Genomic DNA, 26,525 nt, shown 5'->3' with positions numbered 1-26,525 from the left:
TTTACTCCATGTTCTGTCAGCCAGCAGGGGTAACTCAGCTCAGCAGTGCTTTCATCTCTGTGTTCATCACGGGGCTTTTCCAGGGAAGAGCTTTTGGGCCTTCTTGCAATGGACTTGAGTGCAAGCATCTTCCAAGGTAGAATAAGATAGAATAATCCCACAAATAGTGTATTCATCCCCTTTGCAAGGGGGCTGGTAATACAAGTTCAGCTAAGCATGACTCAATTAAAGCTCTTATTTATTAACTTACTTTGATAAAAGATGTCTTAAGCTTCACAGCACTCACTGTTATCCTGGGCTCCTCCTCCATGTGCCTGCCTGTGGGGTTTGAGGAGGTGCTGAGTCTCATCTCCTTGCCAGGTGTTTCAGGAACTTAAAATTTTTTTGTGACAACTTGTGAATGGGCTGGAATGTGAAGAAGGGCATTCCTGTTCTTTGTAACTGTGAGGTTGGTGCTCAGATGGGTTGGGAGGTTTAAATCATGCACATGAGTGTTATGGTGTGGAACTCTGGTGCATCACACCCAGCTCAGTCATCATCAAAGGAAAGAGAAAGGGGAGCTGAGTCTCTTCCTTGCTAAGCCACTGGAGTTCTCTTTTATTCAGCAGCTGCTTCCTTAGGAAGTTTTCTACTTTAAAATAATCCATGGTTTTCCCAGGTGTGCATCATGCCTCCAGTTGACCTCATTTCTGTTTCTTGGCATGGTTGTTCATGGAGTCCATTGGAGTGTCTCTCTGGATGGATTTCCTGTCCTTCCTCATTTCCTGAATATCATTCCTGACACTTGAGAAAAAACACCTTAATCACTTAATTGCCTTTAGAAGGGCAGAAGTTGTATTTTATATAAATGTAAGTGGAAAATATCTGAAGAAGCCCTATAGAAGTTTGAAAAAAATCCAAATACTGCATTTTAAATCAGTGGAAAATGCTTGTGAAGATGTTGTAAGATCCTTCCATTGGGTTTATTTAATTTCCTGTCTGTTGTAACGAGCTTTACTGCAGGACCACAGGCTAAGAGTGTCAACAAGAACATCAGTACCTTTGGACAACCTTTTGCTGTGTATCTGTGCTTTTGTTTTCCCCTGAAGCACACCAAGGTGTGTTGTGGTGCTTCTAGCACAGCCTTGTTCCAGTATTTCTGCTACTTTGGAATCCACAGGCTGTCTGATCAGGGACAAGGCTGCAGATCAGGGATCCAGGTTATGCAGAGACATTGTGTTCTTAGGACTTGTGAACTATGAACAAGTACCTTAATCATATTTTTAAGTTTCCAAAATCCAAATTATAATCTGCCCTTCTGTCCCCTGCATATAAATGCCATTTTTCTTCTTTTTTATCCTGATGATATTAATGTAAAGGAGGAATGCATTACAGCTTTGCTGAATTTGTCTAGAGCTTGGGAACAACAAACCAGTCCAGGATGTTCCCATGGACAATAGAAGGATGTGGATCTTTGTCTTTAATGCTTGACAGTACTTTATTAGTTTTTATCTTTAGTGACTATATGGATTCTCCTCACTTGAAACTTTTTGTAATTTTATAGTTTGTCATCATAGAAGTACCTAATTTTCAATGTTACTTGGTGTCAGTTCTGTCTTTTAAAGACAGAAATAGAAAATATTACAATATGCATGTCTAGTTCTGTGGAACACCTGATCTGAACCTCAGACTTATTTTAAAGATGTAGAAAAGGATATTATTAGTATTTCAGAAACTTATTGTATGTAAAATGGGAACTTAAATTTTGATCTTCGCTAATTATAAAGTTTAGGTAAGACTTTCTATTTTAGGCATGTTAGACTTGAGATTGTAGTCAATGTGTTTAATTTTTGCTCTTTAAGAGAAGCAGAACTGTAACATTTGTTCCACGTGTGGGGTGTTAATGGGAAAGAAAATACCAATTACTTTCCTTGGAAGAGAAAAGCCTTCAGAATTTCATGTGCTTTTGAATTTTTTAAAAATCCTTTTGGGGAAAAAAGTCTTTTTAGGACATGATATTGGGGGGTTGGAGCGTGTCCAGGGAAGGGAATGGAGCTGGGGAAGGGTCTGGAGCACCAGGAGCAGCTGGGGGGGCTCAGCCTGGAGCAAAGGAGGCTCAGGGGGGCCCTTGTGGCTCTGCACAGCTCCTGACAGGAGGGGGCAGCTGGGGGAGAAGGGAACAGGGACAGGAGGAGAGGGAACAGCCTCAAGCTGTGCCAGGAAGGTTCAGGTTGGATATTGGGAAAATTCCTCCTGGAAAAGCTTCCCCAGCCCTGGCACAGCTGCCCGGGGCACCGGTGGTGGAGTCCCCACCCTGCAGGGGTTTAAAAGTTTGTGCATGTGGCATCTGGGACATGGGGCAGTGGTGGCCTTGGCAGTGCTGGGTTAAGGGTTGGACTTGATGACCTGAGAGGACTTTTCTAACTTTAATGATTCTGTGGTTCTGTGACTGAACATTTCTGCATACAAGCAGCAGGTTATTTGTTGAAGGCCTTGATAATGAAGAGAAGGCCATTGATGTGGTCTGTACAGGGAAGACATAGAACAGGTCTTCTGGACTTTCTAGTGAAAATGGAAGGAAATACTCTTGCATTTCTGAATTTCTAAATTGGCCTCTAGGTTATTGAAAGCTATTTTTAAAAAGGTTATTGCTACTGACATGTTTTAATTAGTAATTAGATCAATATTTACCAACACATACAGCAGAGGAGTCAGCCAGGGTTAGAACAGTAGATGAGATTGTGCTTTCTACATAGGAGCTCAATATTGTCTTCTTTTCCAGGATGAATTTCAGCCAGGATCTCTCAGTACATTTGTACATGACCTCAGAAGCTTTTGTTTCTTGTCATTACCTAATCTAGACAGTAGAGAAAAAAAATCATCTGTCTGTAAAGAAGTAATAGTAGTGCAAAGTTACCTGATTCCACAGGATTGAGGGAGTGCTGTTTTTCCTTGGTGATGATTTTGCATACCACTAATTATGTATTTTGCTTCTTGATACTGTAGAAAGAGCCCAAATTGATTGGGACCCAACTGACACCATTGGCAAGATATGCTTTAGGCTTGAAGTGATCCTGTTTAGCTCCAATACAGCTGCCTTTCTGCACATACAACTTTCCTGGGCTTTCTTTGTTTATGTGATCATTTCTCAGTGTTCCAAACTCAGATTACCCTCAGCCCACCCCATGCTTGTGCTTGGTGATGGAGTTACTTTGCAGTTGTGACCCAGAAGAAATCACTGCCAAAGATAACCATCCCCACAATGGTAATCAAGTGTTATGGTTCCCTTTCCCATCAGCCTCAAACTGCAAACTCATTTCCTTTAACTGAAATTTGGGATCTGCCTGTTATCCTGAAAAGCCCATCCTGGATGTCAGTACTGTGACAGTACCTTTTTAAGAAAGAGCAATGGGATTTTTTCCTACACCAAGTAAAGGTTATGTAGGAACACACAGTGTGAAAAGGTTGTCAATGAAGTGTTACTCTACTCTTTTGCTCAGTCCTCATTTTTCTATTAAGGTTTTCATCCTCTTTACATAACAGGATTCAGATTATTTTCTTTTAGACTGAAATTTTCTCTTCCATATGAATTTTCCTCTAAAAATACTTGTGTTTGCAGGTTACTGTATTTACTCCAGCAAGAGACCTCGAGCACGGAGCTGAGAACAGAATGTGCAGTGGTCCTGGGCAGCCTTGCCATGGGGACAGAGAACAATGTCAAATCCCTCCTAGACTGCCATATTATCCCAGCCTTATTGCAAGGTACTTCTCCCTTAATGATCTGTGTCAGTAAATGCTCCTAAAGTACTGAAATAAACCAAGATACTGAGACTGAATGGTTGATGTGCCCATATTTACAGGATTGCTCTCGCCAGATTTGAAGTTTATTGAAGCTTGCCTGCGATGTCTCCGTACCATTTTCATCAGCCCTGTAACTCCAGAGGATCTGCTGTACACAGTAAGTTGTAAGCAGATTATTGTGTCTTTTTAAAGGTTATGGAGAGGGTGGGAGTGAAAAATTTTGTTGTCTGGAGTAGTAGTAAGGCCTTGTTTGAGCCAACAGCATTAGCACTTCTCACCTGCCTTTAAGGAATTTGGCATCTCTGCCATTTATGGCTGGTTTGATATCAACTGCTCACCAGGGTTAGCCCACTGATGAAGAGAATACCTACATGTCCAGACTTGTGTGCAATTTTAAGGAGAAAAAACTGTCTCTAAATGGTATTTAGAGGTACTGTTATCAGAGCTGTACTGGCAACAGTTACTTTCTGAAAGTTTTATCCAGCACTGTCTTCCCTTGCTCAGTTTTTGTATTTCCAGTGGAAGAGCTTCACCTCTAAAATGTCTCTGCTCTTAGTTGGTATATGTGTGATTTGCATTCAAGTGACAGGAGGATAGAAAATGTGCTTCTCCACTTGATGTAGTCCTGAGTTTGTCCTGGAGATGTGCCAGCAGGGCTCTTGGTGCTGGCCCTGGTTGGGTGACTGGGCAGAGCCCTCTCTGAAGGCACTGCTGTCTCTGGGGTTTGCCCAAGCCCAGGCACTGCCTCTTATTGGGAAGGAGGGGCAAGGAGAGTTCAGCAGCTTCCTTTGTCCTGGTGTAAGGTGAGCCATGGAATGAAAGCTGTAGTGGACCAGCAATCTCTTCCTGCTTGGAAAATGGGAGCATTGCCTCAGTCCAGCTTCTCAGGGTAACTGGGCACAATGAGAACCACTCTGGTCCCACTCATTGGGAGCTGTTGTTTGCTGAGGAAGTCTTGATGCTTACAGAGAAGGGCACAGCTGGCCTCTCATGTCTTACTTTCTCTACAGTTTGGCTGTTAATAGTCAAAAGATTTTCTTCATGATTTTTTGTCTTGTTGTTATGCACTGCTGCGATATCTGTTTTGTTCTCTATTCATTTTTCCACTGAATTTTTACATTTTCATTCCAGACACAGGTGGGCAAACTCGTTATTTTCTATGGACTCAATCTTACCATACACCTGTTCTGAATTTCATCTGCCAGTTAGTCCATCTCAGAAAGTCAGCTTGCAATTAGGGTGTATAGACAATCAGCCAGCTTTGTCCTGCACTGTTCACTGCCTTTTTTCCAGGTGTTTGGTGATTGTGCAGCATGGAAAATCTCAATGCATATTGTATGTGTGAACACCAAAGGCACCTCTCCAGAGTGATCCAAGGGCTTCCTCTTTGTGTCTTTCTTTGGCTTCACTCCATGCTCCCAGATTCCCCCAAATCAGCCTCTAAGAGTTGATAAGTGCAGAGGCATCTGCTTCCTGCCCTCAGCTTTCAGAGAAGGGTTTAAGATGACTATCTCCATTAACAATCCATATCTCTTCCTGGGGATCAGTGCTCAATAGGGACTTTTAATTGCTCCCTATCTGGAGGGTTTGATGTCTTAAAGGGAGAGGAAGGGGTAGAGAAATGGATAGAAATGGGAAGGAACCAGCATTAGCATGGAAATAACCACTACCATGGGAACAATATGCCTGAGGACTGGATTTGGTGTTTGATGCTTTGCTTTCTCAGCTGCACAGCCACGACATCAACTGCTCCCCCAGTCCTTCAGGCAAATGGGATGTCCTGGAATTAACCATAACTACAGGAAATGATCATTTAGTGAGGGCTCCTTGCTCCTTAGTTCGCCTCTAAAACCCATTTTCCCATTTCCCATTCCAGTTAGACACCTCAAAGTTAAGTATTTTATGATTATGTTTAAAGTCCTATTTCTGCAAATCCTTTTTTTTTTCCCTTCTCTTGTGGGAATACCCAAAGCCATGCTTTGAAAAGAGCTGAATACAGATCCTTTGATAAGATGCTTTTCTTATCTCTTGGAAGGTACAACCCAGCCCACACTGCTGCAAGCTGTGTTTCACAAGGCAGCAATTGAGACATTGGCTTTGCAATTAAAGGAGTAATTATGGGCCTAATGAACACTTCATGGTAGACATTCCAACAGTGAGAAAAAGAGGAAGAATTCAAAGTTCCCATTTAGCCACCCTGCTCCCTCTTTGTTTCTGGTCCCAGCAGCTCCGGGGAGGCTGTCACCATCTCTGTTCAGCTGCAGCACTTGAAGGTCTCTCAAGTTCTGCCCTTTTCAGGTCCTGTTTTGAAAGGTAGGAGACCAAGTTTGTCAATGGCTTTTCATTCCAGCCCAGCAGTTCTGGAAAAAACTTCTGGAAAGTTGGATCTTGAGTTGTGTCTAACATGGAAACTTTCCCAGAATTTTTTCATGATTTGACTGTAGAGAGAGGATGCTCTCTCTCAAACCTTGGGCAGGACTGTTTCCAAGACAAGGTGTTGGGAGTTAGCTTAACATCTCCAAGAGTGCTGCAGTCATTCTAGAAGTTTCAGAAAACCTCTCAGTTAAAATCCAGGATATACAAGTGCTTTAAAGAATGCAGCTTAAAACATTCCTTTCTGTTTGTAACAGATGCACATCACCCACAGTAATGGGAATATTTCTCCTAGCAGAAGTGCTGGATGTCAGAACTGCACCTTTCCTCTTGAACCTTTCCTTATGGACAGAAGCCTGAAGGATAAACTGCTGCCAGTTTGTGTGATTAATTCTGTTCAGTTCTAAGGATAAAATAGTTCTTGAGAGTTGGAAACATTTGGGCAGTTTCCTATAGAAACTTAGGGTTTGTACTGAGAAAATGTGCAGATCCATCCATTGAGCTGGATGGACACTGAGCTCTCAGAAAGGGCAGGTTTTTAGGGTCTGATGCTGAGCTGTGACACCAAGTTATATCCAGACCTGCTGTGCCAGAGGAACCCTTGTTAATGGAGGCTTCCTGCACAGGCAGGGTGCAGGCTTTGGTGCTGAGACCCATTTAGTGACCATGCTGCACTTGGAAATGAGGAATGACATGGAGTTCAGGGGGAGAGATCTGTTGAGGTGCAGACATGTGTTCAGACTTCTTTAAATTCCAAGATTATTGTGCATGCAAACCAGCCAGTTCACCATAGCTGGGTGTTTTGGCTTGCTGAGTAGATGGAAGCACTAAGGCAAGTCCAGTTTGACTGAGTTCCTGTTACTTCAACTCCTGATACTTTATTGATAATAAAGGAATGGCAGAAAATGTTTCCAGCCCATGAAAGCATTCTGCATGTTTCCTGGCAGATGTTCTCAGTTGTGATTCTATTTTCCTTCCTCAGTGGGACCCAGATACAATTCCATTGGGAGCTTGCTGTCTGTGGCTGCTGTGCTGGCCTTGCAGGAGGAGGTGCATTCCCTGCTGGGAATCCTGTCCTTACAGGAGTTTGGAGAGTGAAGGCACTGCAGCAGGATGAGACTCTGTCCTGTAGAGACAGTGAGGAATCAGTTTGTGGAGTCTCAGTCTTTAGAAATGATGAGTGAAAGGCATTCCTGCTTCCTGGGCAGGTTTGGGATGAAAAACCTGACGTCACCTGGTATTGGCCAGGCTTGGTAAAGGGAGGAGGCACACCTGAGAGGATCAGGATATCTTACAGTGATTAATAACCAGGTGTTTAATGAGCAATGAGCCTGCACTGCCAAGTGTGCACGTGCTCCACCACAGCTCAGTGATCCACAGTTCCTAAGGGAAGAATCTGGGTCAGCCTCTCATGCCTTATTCCTTCTTTCCTTCTGGCTGTTTGTGGTGGCTGAGCCAGGAGCAAGGCTGAATGTTCTCCAGTCCAAACTGCTTCCTAAAAATGAGAGTTGTAAAAGAAGCAATTCTAGCTTATAGAGCTTGATTTCAAGTTATTTGGGTGGATAGAAGTATTTCAATTCTCTGGCTTGGGGAAAAAGAAGAGCAACCCTCAATTAAAAAGAAATGTTTTAAGATTAGGTCTTTACAAAATTTGTGTTGGAAAGGAATATGAAGAAATTAGGTATTGGGATCCCAGCAGGTAGGTGTAACTGATAATTCTCTGAGTTCTGTTTGTATGGACAATAATTTTGTTACAATATATATGATATAGAGGTATTTGTCCTAAGTTGCCTGGAACTACTTTGTTAGGAGACAGCATTTTAATGAGATTAATTTGTTAATCTCAGTATTTTAACTGTAGTTTATGAGTGTAGACTCAATCTCACTAGGGTTGCTAGGAAGAGCCTTTGTTACTTAGATACCAATACTGACTAAAAGTGGAATTATGTAGCCTCACATTGACACCTAATCACTGTTTGCATTTAGTTGGAAGTCACTTATGTCCACACATCCCTTAGTTCTTTCTAGGTTCTTTTCTGATCAACATGCCAAAATTATTTTACAAGTTGGATATTTTAGCAAAATTGTAGAGTAGAATTAACAGTTTTCTTAAAAATACATTAAGGAAGCCCTCTTGGAATTTTCCAAGAGTTTTTAACCTTTTCATACTCACGACACTTCAGATTTGATGAAACATAATCAGAAGGTGTATAAAAAATGTCTATAAAGAATTGCTTCTTAAATGTATAGTCCAGAATATCTAATAATACACATTTTTGTGTATTGGCAGAATTTCAGGGGACTGTCACTGTGTTGTTTGCAAGGATTCATTAACTCTTATATCATATGTACAGTGACATTGTTGGGGTGACAGTGGCACCACAAGTACCCTGCCACAGTGTTTGGTGGCAGAACAGCCTCGTCTCATAAATGCTGCATGAAAAGGGTTTTCATAACCCAATACAAAAATCCTCCAATCCAGGAATTCACCACTGGGTCATGGTGCCATACTGGTCAGTAAAACACAAAACACCATGTGCCATTTCATTCCCATTTCTCTACTTCTATGTAGAGCTTCCCAGCAGTTTGAGGCTCAATTTCTGTCCACTTAGATCTTTACCAAAAACCTCCAATCTATAAACTGCAGCTGGAATGCTCCTGTGGTCAATGCTCCTGTGATCAATGCTGTTGGATTTTTAGGTGAAATGGACCATTGCACAAGGATGTCACTGGTGAGGATGTGAAATAAGTGTTTGTTGGTTCCTTCCCTGGTGTTAGATACAGATGGAGAGATGTATCCACCCATTCATCCATGTGGATTAAAAAAGTTTAACTGAATAATTATTTTATTCAAAGATGTGCTGCTTTAATAGTTGCAGTTTGAATCCTTTGAAATAATGCAGGTTTCACAGTCAGGGATTTCCCTGCAGGAGATATCAGGTCTTGCATCTTACAATTTGAAGCTCCTTTTTTAAAGCATTTCTGCCTGTGAATCCTGGTGTGTCTTTCTTCTCTTTTCCCTTTCCTCCTGGCTTCTTGATGGTTGTGTCTCAGGGGAACTTTGTAACTGAGCAGCCTCTTAGCACTGATTGTGATGTTGTGTTGTACACTGATGGGGCTTGATGCCTTCAGCTGCTGAAGATCTGCAGAAAAGGACAAGAATCTGTTTTAATGGGTCAAATGCATCAAAAGACAGAGGAATCCTGGGTGTGTTGTCAGTTGGTGTTGCTTTCACTCAGGGAAGTTGGGAGCAGGCAGCCCAGAAGAGGGTGTGGGGTCTCCCTCACTGGAGCTATTCCAGTCTGGAGTGCTGTGCCCTGTGCTCTGGGATGGCCCTGCTGGAGCAGGGAGGTGGGACCAGGTGACTGCTGGGCTCTTCCAGCCTCACCCATTCTGGGATTGAATCTCCTCTATTGCACTGCAAGCAAACCAGTCCCTTGCTGGCCTTTGGGTCCTGGGCTCTGTGTAAAGGCAGATCAGATGGAGCTGCTGTTGGCTAAACCCTGAAAATGTTGCTTGAAATGGGAGTCCCTTGGTCTTCCTATATAAGCATGAAATGACCATGGACATATGGCTGGTGTACCTGGGAAAAAGTAATTTATAAATAACTTTCTCTCTGTAGAATGCTGAGATGCCAAATGAGGCTGTTGCATGTTGATCCTTTCCAGTTGGTGAGAAACAAGCAGTAGAAACGAGTTTATGCTCAGTGTGTTTCTTGGCTCTCTTGTCCTATTGTTTTCTGTAGAGAATAGGAGGGCTGGATTGTCAGCAGCAAAGCTTCCTAAAATAAGTATGATAATTGTGTATATACATAAGTAAAAAAATATTAAATAAATACTGCAAAGCTTTGTATAATCTCAAATATTTTTTGCAAATAGGGGAGACTGGCACATGTTTATTTTGACAATATTAAAAAATGTGGTGGGAAATTTCGCAGGTAGTTGGAAAGTAAAACTTCTCATAACCAGGGTGTCTGTGAGGATACAGTCAGGCTGGTGCTGCTTTCAGTGCTCTCATAGGAGCTGAGGTGCAGGAAGGTTTTGCACTAATTTCAATTCACCTCTCTCTAAATCAGAGAGTTGTTAATTCATCATTGTGCAGATAAAACAGAGTCTTAGATTTTTGGGGCCAATATAGCACATGTGTTTTGGAAAGGAAGGCTCATTCAATCTTTGCCTTTGCTCAGCTCCCTTTATCTCATGGAAGTAATTTAGTTTATCCCTTTCCAAACTAAAATACCCATTGTTTCTTTTAATATCACCATAGTTCCTGCCACTAAATGTACTGGCAAAAGTAAGCAAAAGCTTTTGAACGTTATGGTTTTGGACCTCACCACAGAGATAAGTGACTGGATATGTTTGCAGAAGAGAACTTGCCACAGAATCATGGAAACGTTTCAGTTGCAAGGGACTTGAAAGATGTTCTCATTCCAACCCCCTGCCTTGGCTTAGGGAACCTCCCACTGAAGTATAAAGGTTTTCTTTTGCTGATTTATTTGGGATTCTCTGTCACCAGTGTCACACACACTGGCAGTGTCTATAGTGTGTGTTTGACTGCAAGACAAAGGACATGATGACTGCCCATGAACCAGTTCCAGGGACTGTGCCCTGTCCAGGATGGGCACATTTTAGTGTTCCCTCCCTGCTCCCCTGGACTCAGAGCTGAGTCAGCCACACTGGTAGGAAGAGAGCACTAAGGCAACTCCTGGGCTAATCCCTGTCAGTGGCCATGTTCGATTTTGGAATGCTTCCCCCCCATTCTTTTATTGGTTTTGTCTCAAATATTTTGGAGGCAAATTGCAGAAGTTTTATTCCTGTTATTCCTATTTATTCCAATTGCACTGACCTTTTATTTATTTTCCATGGGGATTTGGCTCAGAGCTGTCACTCGTGCCTTCAGCTTTTAATCAACTGCTTTTAATGGTCTTGCTCTGTATCCATAAAAGTTTTGGTGGAAGGAAGAACACTGAGTGCAGAATCAGGAGTGCTACTTTAAGTAACAAACTGCAAAGAAGCTGTGCTGAAATCCAGTGTTAACGCTCTTTTCTTTTCTCCCTTGTTTGCAGGATGCTACAGTTATCTCCCACCTCATGGCACTGCTCAGTAGGTCTCGATACACACAAGAATACATATGTCAGATCTTCTCCCACTGCTGCAAAGTAAGAAAGACAATTCATGTTCTCCATGCAATTTGTGTTTCTGGCCTCTAAGAACTGTGTGTGTGCTGCCTTTTGTGGCAGGAATTTTGAGCCAGTAATGACTGAACTGGTACTGCTCTGTATTTGGTACAGATTTATTTGGGTCAATAGCTGCTGCTCTGCAGTACAAAATATGCAAATCTGGGGGGGTTTATAGGCTTTGGCTGCTAAACAAAGCCAACAGTCTGGGCAAGCATCAGTCTTCACTTAAACACTATAAATCTTGGAACACTTCTGGTTTTCCTCTGAAAGTCTGAGGATAGTGTGAGCATCTCTTTGCAGAGGTTGTGCAGCTGCTTTCACCTGTTTTAAACACAGAGATTGTTCTCTAAGAGGTGCTGTTGGTTGAGAGGAGAAGAAATGCTGTTCTCAGCTGAGCTCTATCACTTACAGGTTCATCCAGATACATGTTCATTCCTGCTATGTAATGCAATTCTGTTGATATGAGAAAACTGATTGAAAACCAGCTGCAACCCCACCCCAAACATAGTTTTTGTCTTTCCCTTCCCCCACTCAAAGTTTCCCCACTGATTTTTTATTGTTGCAGTTTTTTGGGAGTTAATGTACCAGTGAGTTATACAATAACTGTATCAAAATAATTCAGGGTAGGAAATGAGCTTTTCACAGCATCTTTCCCTTTTAGAAACAGTTTAAAACTAAAGAATCACAGATTGTGTACTAACAAAGGAGAAAGTTCCTAAGTTTATGGATTTATAAGTATTTACCTTGAAAAATATCTTTCTACCTTATCACTTACAATGAGTCCTCTGGAACTGTGAATTGTTCCTTTGTTGAGTATCTGTGTTCTTCTGCCTTGGCTGTTATTTATGTACACTCATCCCTTTGCATTTCTTCTGCTAAGTGAAGCTGAGAACTGAAAACTCTCCACTTAGTGGGATATAAAGATAGAACTCAGCTGCTAATATTTAGGGAGCTCTTTAAAGAAAACATGAAGACAAAATCCTACACTGGACCATGGAAGTTCACATATATACCTAATAGTGGGGAAAAACTTTGGCATTTAAGGAGCAAAAATGGAGCAGTGAGGCACCTCATGTTCAAGTGGCCCTTGAAAGTCTCCTTAACAGGCTGAGGAGCTTGAACAGGTGAAAAATGAGGCCATGTTGGCCTACAAGAAAAATAACCCGGGCCTAATTATGGGATGGTAAAAGAGTTGGTTTATACAATCAGGGCTTGGCTCTGGGAATATAAACCCTGTTGGCTGAGAGAGAACAGAAAACAGTTATTGTCATCTTTTTCCAAAGGAGTTATTTCCTTGCAGCTCCAGCAATTCCTGGTGGCTTGCATTTCTGAAATGTTGTTTACAGTGCAAATGCACAGTCACTTCACAAGTGAGGAAGGTCTTCTGAACTCACCATTCCATTTTGAGTGTCTCCTCCAACCTCAAATCTCTCTCAAATTTTAGAGTGAATGTCTGGAAAAAATCAGGTTTTTGGAAAGAAGTTACTGGCTGTGTAAACAGAGAGAAACCAGGCTGCACAAGAAAGACAGGGTATGAGTGTGAGGAAATGGTTGCATTTGCAGAATAAACAGCTGCATAACAAAGAAAAATATTTGAGGTTGAGTAAACAGATCATCACAAATGTTAAATTGATCAAGAACTCATTCTCTTGCTCAAGCAAATGCAGCTGTTCAGCAAAAATCTGAAATGTCCCCTTCCTTCTGTTTTGTTTAGTTTTGGGGTTTCAGGTTTGTAATGTCAGTGATTATATTTTCAGACAGAGCAAAATGCACCTAATACAATGAAGACACATTTGCAGGGGATTTTCTCACTTCAATGAATAGGCAAAGTACATTCTTATAATTATAAACAAAAAAAAATATATATACTGAAAGTTTCAGTATTTACTGCATTTTAAATGGAGACTTCATCTTCCTCCAAAGGGCCCTGAGAGAGAGAACCTTTCTTACTTTTTTTCCCTGAAGCAATAAGTTACTATAAATAAACCTTTGTATTTTAGGTAAGGCTTAGCATATGTTCTAAGAGGCATTGATGCTTTTATTTCTCTTTTTCCTCCTCTTAGTAGATGTGTTAATTGAACTTACAGTGACTTATCACAGCTCCTGCCCTCCTTGTCCCTGCACTGTTCTCAGCTCACATCTGTAGCCATTTCTTTCTCTGCCTTTCCAGCATTTTTGTTGGTTTCTCAGGTTTCTGCCTTGCCCTCTTCCATTTCCCTGGAAAAGTTCAGACCAGTTCTCTAGAGCTAGGAAATCCATCATTTGTGTTCCTAGCATATTGCTACTGGTTTCTGCTTTTGCTGCTTCTCCCTGCACATTCAGAGTTAAAATCAATGGCAGGGGAGCCTTGCCCTGGAGAAGAGCCATCCTGAGCAAGGGAAGAGTTGATTTACAGGGGAGCAGATGCAGCTCTTAACATACAGAGCCAGGATTCTATCAACATAGAAGCAAATAAGTAAACTGAAATCAGGCTGATGTACCTGGGATGTGAAAATGGAAGTCAAAATTTACTTTTAAAGAGTCTCTCTGTCTCAGTTCATCTGTTTTTAGAGCAAGTGGTGTGAGCAGGTAGAATTTGTTTTAGGAAGGATCCAGGATAAAGCCTGTAATCAAGGCAGCTTTCTCCAGGCCTTCTTTTGTTGGGTGACCTTAGGCTGCTGCTGGATCCCTGCCCCAAGGGACAAAGGCACTTAGGTACCTGCTTGTCATTGTGAAATAAGCTGTTACATTGTGTTACCCTAATGCTTCCTTGAAAATTGGCATTTCATGGTGGAAATTGTGCAAGAAGTGATGTTTATTCCTGAAATATGTCAGTCATTTGTATTTGGAGAACAAGGTCACTGTCAGAGGAGTGGAACTCTCACTGTGCCCAAGGTGGAACAAAACCAGGCAGCCTTGCTGTTAAACTGGGGCTTGCACTGCCTGGAAGTGCTTCATCATATCCTCAAGTTTTCACCTTTATATTTGCAGCTGTCCCTCTTTATGGGTTAGTGCTTCCCTGGTTGTGCTGGTTGGTGCAAACACAGTGTGTACAGACAAAATATTTCCACTTGTGCAACTCAGATACACCCAGGTGTCACCTCTGTACAGGTATCTGTCCTGCTTGCACAGAATCTGCCACCTGCATCCCATGGAGGAGTCACTAATACTTGGGAATTACTAAATCTAGGGCAGTATGATTTCTTCTACTTTAAACTCACTCATTTTTTCACATATTTCAATATCTGTTCTTCAGCTCCACCACTGGCATAGCTGCGGCTTTAACTCATTGCCTCAGCCACTTCTGTGTGCCAATGTAAGTGGTTTTCCTCCTTCAACCATGCTGTTTTAATTGCATTTTTTGGTAGAAAGCTCTTGGTGGCAGTAGCAGCTGAAGCATCTCTTAAAGCACCAGATATGTTACATCTGAAAGTAATTTTATGCTTTTTTTCTTAGAGGTAAGAGATACTCTAAAAATGTTCTTTTGACTGTGAGAGGAATCTGATTTCAGCTGTATCTCAGATTTGAAGATAATGTGTCACTGATGCCTACAAGGGTGTAAGAGGTGCCATTAACTCAGCCAGGTTTGAACTAGAGATTAGGGAGTGAAAAACTTTCGTCACTTGCAGATTAGTCAAGGAAATGCATGGAGAGATGAGAAATGCTATGGCATCCTATAAGCTGAATTTAAATTTGCATAGCCTGTGCTTAATGCAGAGATGACCAGAGCTGTGAGCCTACTTTTAAAGAGAGGTTTGCAAATCAAATACCAGCTTTGGCAAGAGACTGCTGAGGGCTGCAAGTATTGATATTTCATGTTGTTTTTTCAACCTTAGCAAGCCTTGTCATGCTACAGAAGTTCTTATACTTTTCTCCTGCAAAATTTAGTATTTGTGTTTAATTCCAAAGGCTGTTTTGGAAAAAATACTGACATATCAGCCATTACCAACTTAGATCTTGAAGTCAGTAATAGGTGATGGCTGGCCGGATTTATGGCCAAACCTGCTTGAAACTAGAACAATAAATAATAAAAAATTGGAGGAAAATGTGAATTTCTTCTCAAGGGACTGTCACTCTGTCTGGAACCAGTTTTAGGAGAAACCCCTTCCCTTCTGCAGTTAGAATTGTTGAAAATGCTTAATATTAACAGTGAGGAAGACATTAGTGACTGCTGATCTTTTATGTGATTTGTAGAGAAAATCAGGAGCTTTCAGTTGTTTCCAGTAGGAAGAGTAGAAACAGAAGTTCTCTATCCATGTTTCTTCATTTGTGAGAGCTAATGTCATTGCCTATTGAAGGAGAGAGTGGAAATGATTACCATAAAAGAACAAATGCTATAAAAACATAAATTGAAGTTGTTTATATATAAAAAAATTAAATTGCTATGCCAGCTGATTACAAAGTAAATGTTAGGAAATGTATCTTAAATATTTAACAATAAATTGCAGACAGTGGAAATCTCTTGCATGTTTTAAAAACCCTGTGTTATGTTTCCTTTGAAGGGTCCAGATCACCAGACAATCTTATTTAACCATGGAGCTGTTCAGAACATTGCACATCTGTTGGTCTCCACCTCCTACAAAGTAAGACATTTCATCTACTCTGTGTAACATGTGTTTATGAAAAGAATTCAAATGGAGATTATAAAAACCATGTCTGTGCTGTGAACCAAAGCTATAAACAGGTATGATGTGTATTTGTAGAATAACAGTTGCTTTTACTTGCCATATTCTGTCAAAACCACAGCTATTGTACCGTAAAGTTAAAGCAGCAGTAATGAAAACAGGGCTGCCTAGCATTGCCCCAAAGAGGAACAGGCACTTGAAAACCCAAGTGGTCTAATTTGTTGAACAATAAATGAGAACAAGAGGTTAAGCTGAAGAGAAGCAAGTGTGGTCTGTCCTGAAAAGGAAGTCCTACCTGTAAAAATGGATGGGTGTGCAATGTGTGGGGGCCACCAGCTGCCTGTGTGTTGTGCTCCCTGAATTCCTGAGTCTCTGCTCTCTTCTCTGTTGTGTTTTGGAAGTCCATCCTGGACCATCACCTCAGAGGACATCACACTTTACCTGTACCTTGGTGGCCAGGAGGGGTCAGCTCCTTCTCAGTCCTTCCACTTGTGAAGACAAGAACACAGTTTAAATACGTGCAGCTGTATAAGGGCAAGTCAAAGGCTAATACCTGAACTAATCTAGGTTCTGTGATCTGGGAAGGTGATAATGGTTATCTTCCCTGTGACAAAAAAGAAGTTATAAAGATTTCAGGAACTAGGCAGCCATGAAACATTAATTAAATCAAAACTTTGGACTGAAGAAGGAGGAGCCAAGATGAAGAAATTTGTCCATCCTTTTCATCCAGGTGCTACCTGAGGCTGTGTAATGGCAGTAAAACTTATGGTGTACATTTGTTCTAAGATTAATTTGGAATCATTGCAGTTGGATGGTTCTCTTCAGACATTTCAGTAAGCCCACCTTCGAAGGATTCTGAAATAGAAATCTCAAGGGTTCATATTTCTGGTTCTCTAAGGTACTTATGAGTCCTGAAAAGTAAAAGTACCATTGTTATATAGTATTCTTCTATTCTTCTGTTGTTTTTTACACATTTGTGAGGCATTAAAAATAAGACCAGTAGTTCCTGTTTAGTTCCCAAGTTTTAACCTTGCTGGTTTTCTTGAGAGTTTACAACATACCCTACAGAAAGATAGCTCCAACAGGGAGATGACAGAAGTCAGGGTGTCAGTTAGATGTTTCCATCTGCCCATGGTTCTTCATCTCAATTTCTTGTTGATAATACAGCATTGTTTTCTACAAGCCTATCCAGCAGTATAGCCCAGTTTTGCTTTGAAGTCAGAGTTGATGTTTCATATTATTATGTTTTTACACAGGTCCGAATGCAGGCATTGAAATGCTTCTCAGTTCTAGCCTTTGAGAACCCCCAGGTATCCATGACTCTGGTCAATGGTGAGTGTAGTGCTGTTGCTGCTGCTGCTGGTTTGACACTCACTCTTTGCCTGGCTCAATGAGAATGACTTTGGGCTCTCTCTCTTTTTTTGCAGTGTCTGTTGATGGAGAATTGTTACCACAGATTTTTGTGAAGATGTTACAAAGGGACAAGCCCATTGAAATGCAGCTCACGTCAGCCAAATGGTAATTGTCTTCAGGAACTGGGGAAATAGCAGGGAGTTTAATCCTTACTGTTCAACTGCTCCCTTCTTCCTTGTTCCAAAGTAATATGGGATGTAAAATGTTAGGAATAATTAAAGATACTGTTTGCATTATCTGAATCCTTGAAAAAGTGGATCTCACCCCATTTTATAATGTAACTTTCCCTCTTTGCTGTACATAAGCAGGGAGAAATATTGCTGGGCAGCAGTTTTGTGGGAATGTGTTTTCAGCCATATGGGTTTTCACATGTATCTTGGATTTGATAAGCTTTGCTTTGAACAGGCAGAGCACAGTCCTGAACTATCATCCTTGGTGCCTGTGCTGTGTTGGAGACTGCACCAAGATGATGGGAGAGCAGAGTTAGTCCCTCTACCCAGCTGTTTTAAATAAAACAGATTATTCTTTGGGCTTCATGAGCTCATACAGCAAAATTAATGTTATTAATTAATTTTGTGCTTCAGCTTTCCCTGCTGGTGTGGGCACATTTGTGTGCAGATCCATAATGACTTCCTACCCAGTGACAAGATGTGACCCAGTTCTGTAATAGCAGCACCCTGGTTATGCTCGCTCCATAAGCTGGGATTGACACCCTTTAGGATCATTTTCCTTTTCTTGTGTTGATAGCATTGAAATAAATCACTCCAGGGTGTTCAAGAGAGAAAATCACCCATTGGTATGAACTACTAAAATTAAGTTTAACTCAGGAGTTTGGTCGCTGATGCGTTGCTTGATTATTCTTGTAGTTTTTGATGGCTTTTTTGACAAGGAGCAGTGAGTTCTCTGAGTTCACCAAACAATTTCACAGCCACTCGTGTCAGTACAAATCTCTTGATTCTGGATGAGGAACAGGTGGGCTAGGTAGGATCTGTGCCTCTCTGCTCATGCTGCCAGGTTGTGATGCCCCAGCTCATTCATGAAAGCAGTTTTGGTGATGTGCATGTCTGTGAGGGGGGTTCTTGGGTAATCCCACTCCATGTAGGAGGTATGTCTTGTCTTGGGACCTCCCAGCCTCAATTCCAGCCACAATTGGCCCAAGCAGTCTGGTTTTACTGGTTTTGTTGAGCAACTCTTAGTGAAGAAGGCAAGTTAAATTAATTGCACTGTAGCAGTCTCAGTTCTGATTGATTTATGTGTTTCTTTGAGAAATCAGAAAATACATAGAGAATGACACATTAAAAGTAATTTTTTTACTAATCTCAAGATATAAAGCAGTTGACAAGTCATAAAGACAGGCTGGAGTTAGAAGAATTGTTCTGAGGTGGACATTCCCAGGTCTATTGGTGTTCTTTGCTGATTGAAGGAACTGGGTATCCATCTTCTGCTGTTGCTTTGCAGTACTTTGCCTCCTCTGGACCTTTGAAGCATGAAAGAAAGTTATGTGGTGAAAAGCAGCAAAAGAAAATTGCAAGGAAATGGCAGACAAACCAGTCTCTTCAATTTTAGATTGGCTTTCTCTCAATTAGTCCACAGGCACTCATCCTTCTTAGGGCTCTCATTTTTACAGCAGTCCTGGGGTTTGCAAAGCCCTGCTGGTTTTTCTTCTGTAGGTCCATCCCCTACCTGATTGCCTCCAAGTCAGACTCTCTCTCCCATTTTCTTAATGAGAGTAGTAGGTGTAAATTGTCATAGATTATGCTTTTTTCTGCTTGTAAATTAGATTTTACCCCTACCTTGCTAGTTTCAGTCAGTTAATCTGCAGTTCCTCTGATTTGTCATTAGACTCTTTGGAATGCAGCTCTAGAAGGGTTTTCCCTTTTGAATGTTCTCTATAATTTCTATTGAATATGGACTGACATACAAGACTACTTTAAAAAGTCCCTTTCTTTTCCCTCAACAATTGAAGTAGACTTGGAGGACTCAAGGAAATACCTCTTGATTGAAATAGAGCAAAAATCCTTCCCTTGAGCAGCAGTGTTGGGACAGAGGGAAGATCAGGATGCCACTTGGGAGAGTGCTCTGCAGCTATAAATGAGGCAGTAACCTTTCCTGCTAAAATCATCAGAATTGCTTCCAGCTAAGCTAAGCCTATGTTACCTGAAGTCAAAAATTACTTTCTTTCATTGCTGAAATAGAGCTACTTTGCCTGGCAAATAGGGTCTCACCAGACTAAATGGCAGCTGCAGGATGGGTGCTTTCCTCCTGACTGCAGGTGTGAAGAAGAGTTTCCTGCTGTCAGCTGCAAGGCTTGGGCAGTAAAAGTTTAGCAGATGATCTCTGTGCTAATATTCAAGTCTTATCTTTTACTTTTGGAGGAATAATATATTAAGAGAGTTCTGATTGTAGGTGTACTCAGAATGAGGATCAGTGTTGCTGCCTCTGAGGTGAAAGAACTTGCTCTGGGCCCTTGGAAGGAGCTCAGGGATGTGGTGAGACACACCATGGTTTTATGAGCACATTGCTGTCCCTTAGCTGAGCAGTTCTGATTGACCCTGTGTACAACTTCAGCCTGCCCAACTGAGGGGTCCAGGCATGTTAGTTTTAAGTTACCTTTACTGAAATACAGTTACATTTTTTAACCTCCACTGTGACATGATACAAGCCAGCTGCAATGGTTAGTTCAGAAGCTAAAGGGAGAGAAACTGGTGCAGTTCCCCTCCCGCTCCATTCCACTGCCTTGTAGCAGAGCAGGTAAAAACAAAACCACTTCAAAGTAAAACACTTTTTTTGATGGGTGAACTATTTTGCATTTCTGGTAGTTTGGGGCACTTTACAAGTACATAACAAAGAACTTGGAATTTGTCTGTTGCTGTGTGAGATCTTGTGGTTGTCTAATAAGGACCAAATGCTGGCTTGGTGCAGTGTCAGAGCCTAGGCTGGGTGCATTGTTAGTGAGGGTGTACTGCTCCCTGCAGAGTGTAAAGCCCTGCCTGTGGACAGGCAGCAGAGCAATTCCACCTCTCCTGGGCTGGGGCAGAGCCTGGGTGTCTGTGCCTGACCTGTCAGGCTGTGTTTCTCTGCTCATGGCTGCATACCCAGAGGCAGGTAAATAGAGAAAGGTCTGGGTGGGTTGCACCTTTGCTTAGTGCAGGTTGTTCCTTTTGGATGTGTGCAGGGGGATAGAATATAAGAAAATAAAGATAGTGTAGAAAGTAATCTTACCCCTAAGGAGTTGCAGCTGGGCCAATTATCAAAGATTAGGAGCAGGCCTGACTTTAACAGGCCACAGCTGTAACCAATGAGAAGAAGAGTGCTATAAAAGAGTGGGGGTGGCTGTTGAGAGGGCAACTGGAGTCAGGTGGCTGCTTTGTGAAGAAGAAAGGGTCGGTGCTCTGAGGAGGTCCCCACAAGAAACACCAAGAAGGTATGAATGAAACTTTTGTGATAAGGAGATAACAGTATGGAACCCCTGCAATAAGATGCCAACAGGTGTGGGGCTCAGGCAGGGTGGTGGTGTGGCCCTTTGTGGCAGTGTGGGCTGTGTGTATTGATCAGTGCTCCAGCCAGGGGTCCTGCACTGCAAACCTGCCAGAAGGTGCACCTGGAGGAGTTTGTGTGCCCAGGCCTAGTAAGCTCTGATGTATTTAAATCAAACACAGGAGGATGTTTCATTAGGACAGATGTTGTGCAGCAGCTGGAGTGAAGTGAAGCAAAGCCATGGTAGGTGACAGTGTCTTGTTGTGTTGTTGCAGCCTTACTTCCATGTGCAGAGCCGGAGCAATACGGACGGACGATCCCTGCATCGTTCTGAAGGTGAGCTGTGTCCTGCTTCAACCACCTTGTAAATACAGAGTAATTCTCTTTGTGCTAGCCATGACAGATCCTTAAACAGTTCTCTGTTCAAAAGGTTTTCTCATGTAGGTTTATCCTGGTTTTATTTTCTCATATAAAAGGTAGCACAAAATCTGTTACACCAAAGATTGCAAAGCACCAAGTTCTCCTAACTTTTTTAATTAAAAAAAATGGCTTCCTGATTTTCTCTTTTTCCCCAAGTAATGATAGATAAAAAAATCTATGTGTTGGCTGTGACAAAGGCCTGCCCCTCCTGTCTTTTTGTGCAAGAAAGTGCAATGTACTGTTCATTCCAGTGTGCATATTGGCATCTGTTCTGTACTGGCACCTGGTATGTGCAGCTGAGGAAGCCAAGCTGCATCATTCTCCCTCACCCTCCTTAGCTTTGGTCCAAATTGACACTTCAATTCTCTGCTCTCCTTTCTCCCTACAACATCTGCAAACTGGGGGCAACAGTTCCATTCTCCCAACCCCTCTCTCCTGCAAATCTTTCTTCTTTGGAAATGCCTTCCCTTCACGAACCCCCCTGTTGGGCTGTGCCCTGGTCAGGATGGGTGTTCCAGAGCTGCTTTGCCCTGGGACAGGGAGCAGGGCCTGCTGCCAGTGGCAGGTCACTGTTGGGAGCTGGACCCTGCCCTGTGGAGCTGCACATGCTCCACATGGGCCCTGTGGAAAACCACCATCCTTTCAAACCTTTGCAAAGGGATGTGCTTGGCCAGCTCACAGCAAAAGTAGCATTTTTTCCTTGTGGAAGCTGCTTCAGCACAAATCCATGTTTGAGGCTGTGGAATTAAATGTGTTGTAGTACTTGAGAGTAGATAAAAGAGTGAGGGGAGAAGGAAAGCACAGAACCTTTGCCTTGTTCAAAGCACCCCAGTGATTCCTCTTCCAGGAGCTCATACTTGCAAGGTGTCACTGTGCTTAATCCAGCCCCAAATCCTTCAACCTCTGCTGAACTGAGGTGATGGCCCCTTTAGCATTCAGGAATTATTGACCCTTTGCTATCAAACTTTCTGCATTTGGGGGCCAGTCAAGAATGTGTGTTTCTAAAATGGTTTTAATTTACTTTCATTTCTCAGTTTGGGTAGTGGGTTGATCCGCCACGTGGGGAAAAAATAAAACCCTTGAGAAGGGCAGGGAAGGCTGATAAATAATGGATTTGATGGGAAGGGAGATGATTTCTCTGGAATCCTAATAATGAAACTGTCCAGATAACCCAGATACATCCCAGCCATACTATGGAAATAAGATATTCCATCGTTACAGTCCATTTCCAGACTTTCATCTGCTGGCCAGGTGTGTATTGTGGCTTTCCATCTTACACCCCTACACAGCCCCCTACTCCTGTGCATTATTTGCACTGTACTGACCTGTAGATCCAATGGAATAGTTAAAATGTGTCAATCAGAATTCCTGCTTCTGTTTCTAAGCAGATGGAATTGCTCAGTGTTGAAAAACATGAGGTCTGTGTTTCTTGGGTGCATGCAGCCAGTGACTTAATGCCCAGGCCTTGAGTTCCAAGAAATAGCTCATTTCATTTCAGGCCATTTGACCTTGGAAAGAATTAGGAAGTACATTGTCTTTGTGATTTAGACATGGAATTCCACTTCTTTCTTTCTCACTCTACATGAATGTAATTTTTTGAGAGCCTGTGTGCAGTCTTCCTTGCTGCCTCAAGGCCAGGTATGCAGAAGAGGGTGCTTTGGCTCACTGGATTAGCTGCAAGATTGACCACCTCAGTGATAATCTTTGAGGTGACATCTAGCTTTCTAAAATATGTAGGCAAGTCCTGTTTCCTGTGCAATGGAGATCAGGTATTTATCTATTTAATCATTTGAACAGTCAATGGGTGGATGTTATTTCAGGTCCCCAAAACATAACTCTGAACAACATTTACTGGAGTTATTCTGTTGAACTTGGTGGCATTGCACAAGCACAAACCTTGGTGTTATTCCTTGTCCATTTTCATATTGGGGAAGGCTTGAGGGAGCAGAGTCCCAGCCCTTGAAGAATTGGCCTGTCCAGAGTTAAATACTTTTCATTGGGCTTCTGGTAAAGAAAGACTTGATTGGTTTTTCTGTTTCAGTAGAGAAGGTGGTGCAAAACTGTTGTGTGGATGTAACCAAGGTAGGGGGGATGTCAGGAAAGGCAGAATGGACCTGGGTTCCAGGTTAGCTTCTTTTCTGGCTGATCAAATATGCTGCTTGCTGAGGAGTATTCCTCCCTTGCCCTCTGCTCCAGGCAGCCAGTGTGTGGGAAAGGAGCCCTGGGATTATTTCAGACTGCATTGTCCTTAGTTAATCCTGGGTCACAGAAGGGCAGGAGGAGTCAAGTACTTGAGGGCAGCTTGGGTACTTTTGGTTCTGGTGTGTAGTAAGAACAAGCCTGGGAAAATATCAACTTCTGAGGGGATTTTAAAAATTTTTTACAAGGCTTTGTCCAACTTTGTCTGTGTTTACTTCCAAACATTGCATGATTTTGGCTGTGTGAAAGTAGGGGATTGTACACTCAGCAATGCCTGAACAATTCTTCTGTGTGTGGAATCTCTGAACCTACTGAAATGTGTGTGTGTGAGAGTTCTTATCTAAAGAACAATGCAGAGCATTGCTGTAGGACAGTTGTTTCATTTCTTTGGAGTTTCTTTATCAATGTAGCTACACTAGAAACTCCTTTTATTTCATCTCTGCAGACTCTGCCATGCTTGGTTCGAATGTGCAGTAAGGACAGACTGCTGGAGGAGAGGGTGGAGGGGGCAGAGACTCTGGCCTACCTGATAGAGACAGACATGGAGCTGCAGAGGATGGCCAGCATCACCGACCACCTCATCGTCATGCTGGCCGACTACTTCAAGTACCCCAGCTCCGTCAGCGCCATCACCGACATCAAGAGGGTGAGTTTCCTGACCTGCTCTGAGCCCTGGAGAAATGGGCAAAACCAAAAACAAACCAGCTCAGGATGGGGCTTGTTAAACCTGCTGTGGTGGCAGGCCCCCACCTGCTACCACATAGCATTGATTCCATGATCCAGAAGGCATGAAAGACACTTTATTGTTAGAAATCTACAGTTCTTATGTCACTGATAGGTTGGATCAGGGTCTAAGAAGAAAAAAGTTTTTTATTCTGCAGCTTCTCTAGCTTATATACTCTTAACAAAGCGTGATCTTAAGTAATTTACTACATCACAATAACTTATTATATTCATTGGTGCAGAGCAATTAATTCAATATAATTGGCAAAAGTTTGACAGAAATTTAATAAGGCACCTATACACATCTACTTAGGCCAAAATTTTCATGTTATCTTTTCTAATCTCTGTGCTGACGGCCTTGTCTTCTTCTTTGCTACAGATACGCTTGAAAATCATCAATTGTTATTTCTTCTATTAACTCAGCTTTGCTTGCAAGCCAGCTGTCAAGCCCCTCCACATTCCTATAAGGAGTATTGGTGAACCTAAGACCTGATTGGTCTCAAAGTGAAAACTTCTCACACACTATTGGTGGTTATCAATAACACACTCTAGAGAACCATATGTATAAACAATGGTTACAGAAAGAGAGATAATAATTATTTGAATTCTTTTCCTCTAAGTTTCCCATAGCTTCTACACAGCTTTCCAAGGTTTTCCTAAAAAAGTCTGTGCCCGCCCTCTGTGGCCAGAGAGCTGCTGCCACAACCTGGTGCCTGAGATCCTCAATTGAAAGGTGACCAGAGGTGCAGCAGCACTTGATTTTTGATGTTTGTACTCTCCAAGGCTCAGTCACTGCTCTTTGGAGACTTCATTAACCACACAAAAGTGTGTATATCTGGTCTTCCCATCCTCTAAGTTTAAACATCTTGCCTTCAGGAACCAGTACACTTCAGCTTCATAAGAGATGAATAGTCCATGTGAAGAGAGATTTGTTTTCAATTCTTAGGTCAGGTTTGTGGAAAATCTGAAATTCAGAGGTTGTTCTATTGTGTTTAAGCACAAAAACATGTGGATGTCATGCACTGTTTCATATTATGAGTTGTCTGCACTTGCAAGATGTTGGATAAACAGAGACCAGATGTACCTTGGAGTCTTGCTGAAACTGATTATTAGAAAGAACCCAAAAAAATGCATTACAGAGCTTTGCTTTTTCCCTAAAACTGGCCCAAGAGACAGGTTAATTTCTCTGACCCTGATAGAATGGGGTTAATTCTGCATAGAGACCCTCTTGAATGCTTTGTAAAAATGAAAATGAAACATTAAAAAAAAAAAAAAGTTGCAGTATAAAAAACTGAGCAAAAAGAAGTATAGCAGCTTATTGAGGAGTAATGGACATTGGCTGTAGCATCAAAAATATGATCAGGTTCCAAAAGTGACTGGGGCAATTCTAAATATTATGACAGTGCTCTGAGTGTGCAGTAAGTCTGTAGAAGCAGCCAGCTGGGAATCCAGGGTACTGGCTTTGAACAGAGTGCTTGGAACTGCACCCTGTAAGGTAAAACTGCGTGAGGAGTGAGTGATGAATCTGCCAAGCAGAGAACTTGTCTGCTTAAAATATTTATAACATAATATTAAAATATTTATAACATAATATTTTAATACTTCTGCTCCAATATAGCTGCACTGGAGAGAATTACTCATAGAGCCTAATTTTGACATTTCTTTTATTTCTGCACTTTGCTACCTTATACTGTCATTTTCCTGGCATTTTGTGTAGACTTTGAAGATTGTATTGTTTTGTAGAACACTTTGGTACAGAGTTTTGAGGATAGTCAGAGTCACAGAATTATTCTCAGAAGAGAACATGAGGAGATCTGAGAGCCCAAATTTGCCGTTCCAAGAAGGGTCAACCTCAAACACTACTATTTTATGATGTCTCTAGTACTCCCATTAATCATCATAAAATAGCAGAATGTGCTGAGCTGGAAGAGACCCCAGGGATCATCAAGTCCAGCTGCTGGCCCTGTACACTCTAACAATCCTGCCCTGGGTATCCCTGAGATCATTGTCCAAACTCTCCTGGAGCTCTGGCAGCCTTGGAGCTGTGCCCATTCCCTGGGGAGCTTGGGCAGTGCCCAGCACCCTCTGGGGTAAAAACCTTTCCTGATATTCAACCTCACCCTCCTTAACGTGGCCTGAAATTTGGCTTCTGGTATTGCTTTGGTTTTCTTGATAAAACTTGTCTTGATTCTCTCTCAGTATTTTCACACCTTCTGGCTAGTTCCTGTAAGTCTCTATTGGGAGATAAGAATAGCTTTTACCTGAATATGGTCTTGATAGACTCCTAACCTTATTTTGGCCTCAAATTGAAGACCAAGTTGTCTTCTCTGTAACTGAGCAGAGAAATGAACCATAAT

The 26,525-nt window shown here is 42.0% G+C and overlaps 1 protein-coding gene across 5 annotated transcripts in view; it reads left to right on the top strand.

Moving 5' to 3' along the window:
• ARMC8 (armadillo repeat containing 8) overlaps positions 1-26,525 on the top strand; it is a 62,865-nt gene that overhangs the window by 22,239 nt on the left and 14,101 nt on the right. For 4 of the 5 annotated variants that reach the window (XM_054639014.2, XM_054639012.2, XM_077183767.1 and 1 more), the window contains 9 exons: positions 3,599-3,741; positions 3,840-3,937; positions 11,219-11,311; positions 14,568-14,627; positions 15,814-15,894; positions 17,193-17,268; positions 17,364-17,454; positions 21,102-21,162; positions 23,891-24,091. In XM_054639014.2, coding sequence (XP_054494989.2) covers positions 3,599-3,741; positions 3,840-3,937; positions 11,219-11,311; positions 14,568-14,627; positions 15,814-15,894; positions 17,193-17,268; positions 17,364-17,454; positions 21,102-21,162; positions 23,891-24,091 — 904 coding nt within the window. The remainder of the gene's footprint in view (positions 1-3,598; positions 3,742-3,839; positions 3,938-11,218; positions 11,312-14,567; positions 14,628-15,813; positions 15,895-17,192; positions 17,269-17,363; positions 17,455-21,101; positions 21,163-23,890; positions 24,092-26,525) is intronic. The other variant, XM_054639013.2, reaches the window with a different exon arrangement.

Source organism: Agelaius phoeniceus, chromosome 10 (assembly GCF_051311805.1).
Source record: "Agelaius phoeniceus isolate bAgePho1 chromosome 10, bAgePho1.hap1, whole genome shotgun sequence".
NCBI classification, from domain to species: Eukaryota; Metazoa; Chordata; class Aves; order Passeriformes; family Icteridae; genus Agelaius; species Agelaius phoeniceus.
This window is presented reverse-complemented; position numbering and strand designations above follow the sequence as displayed.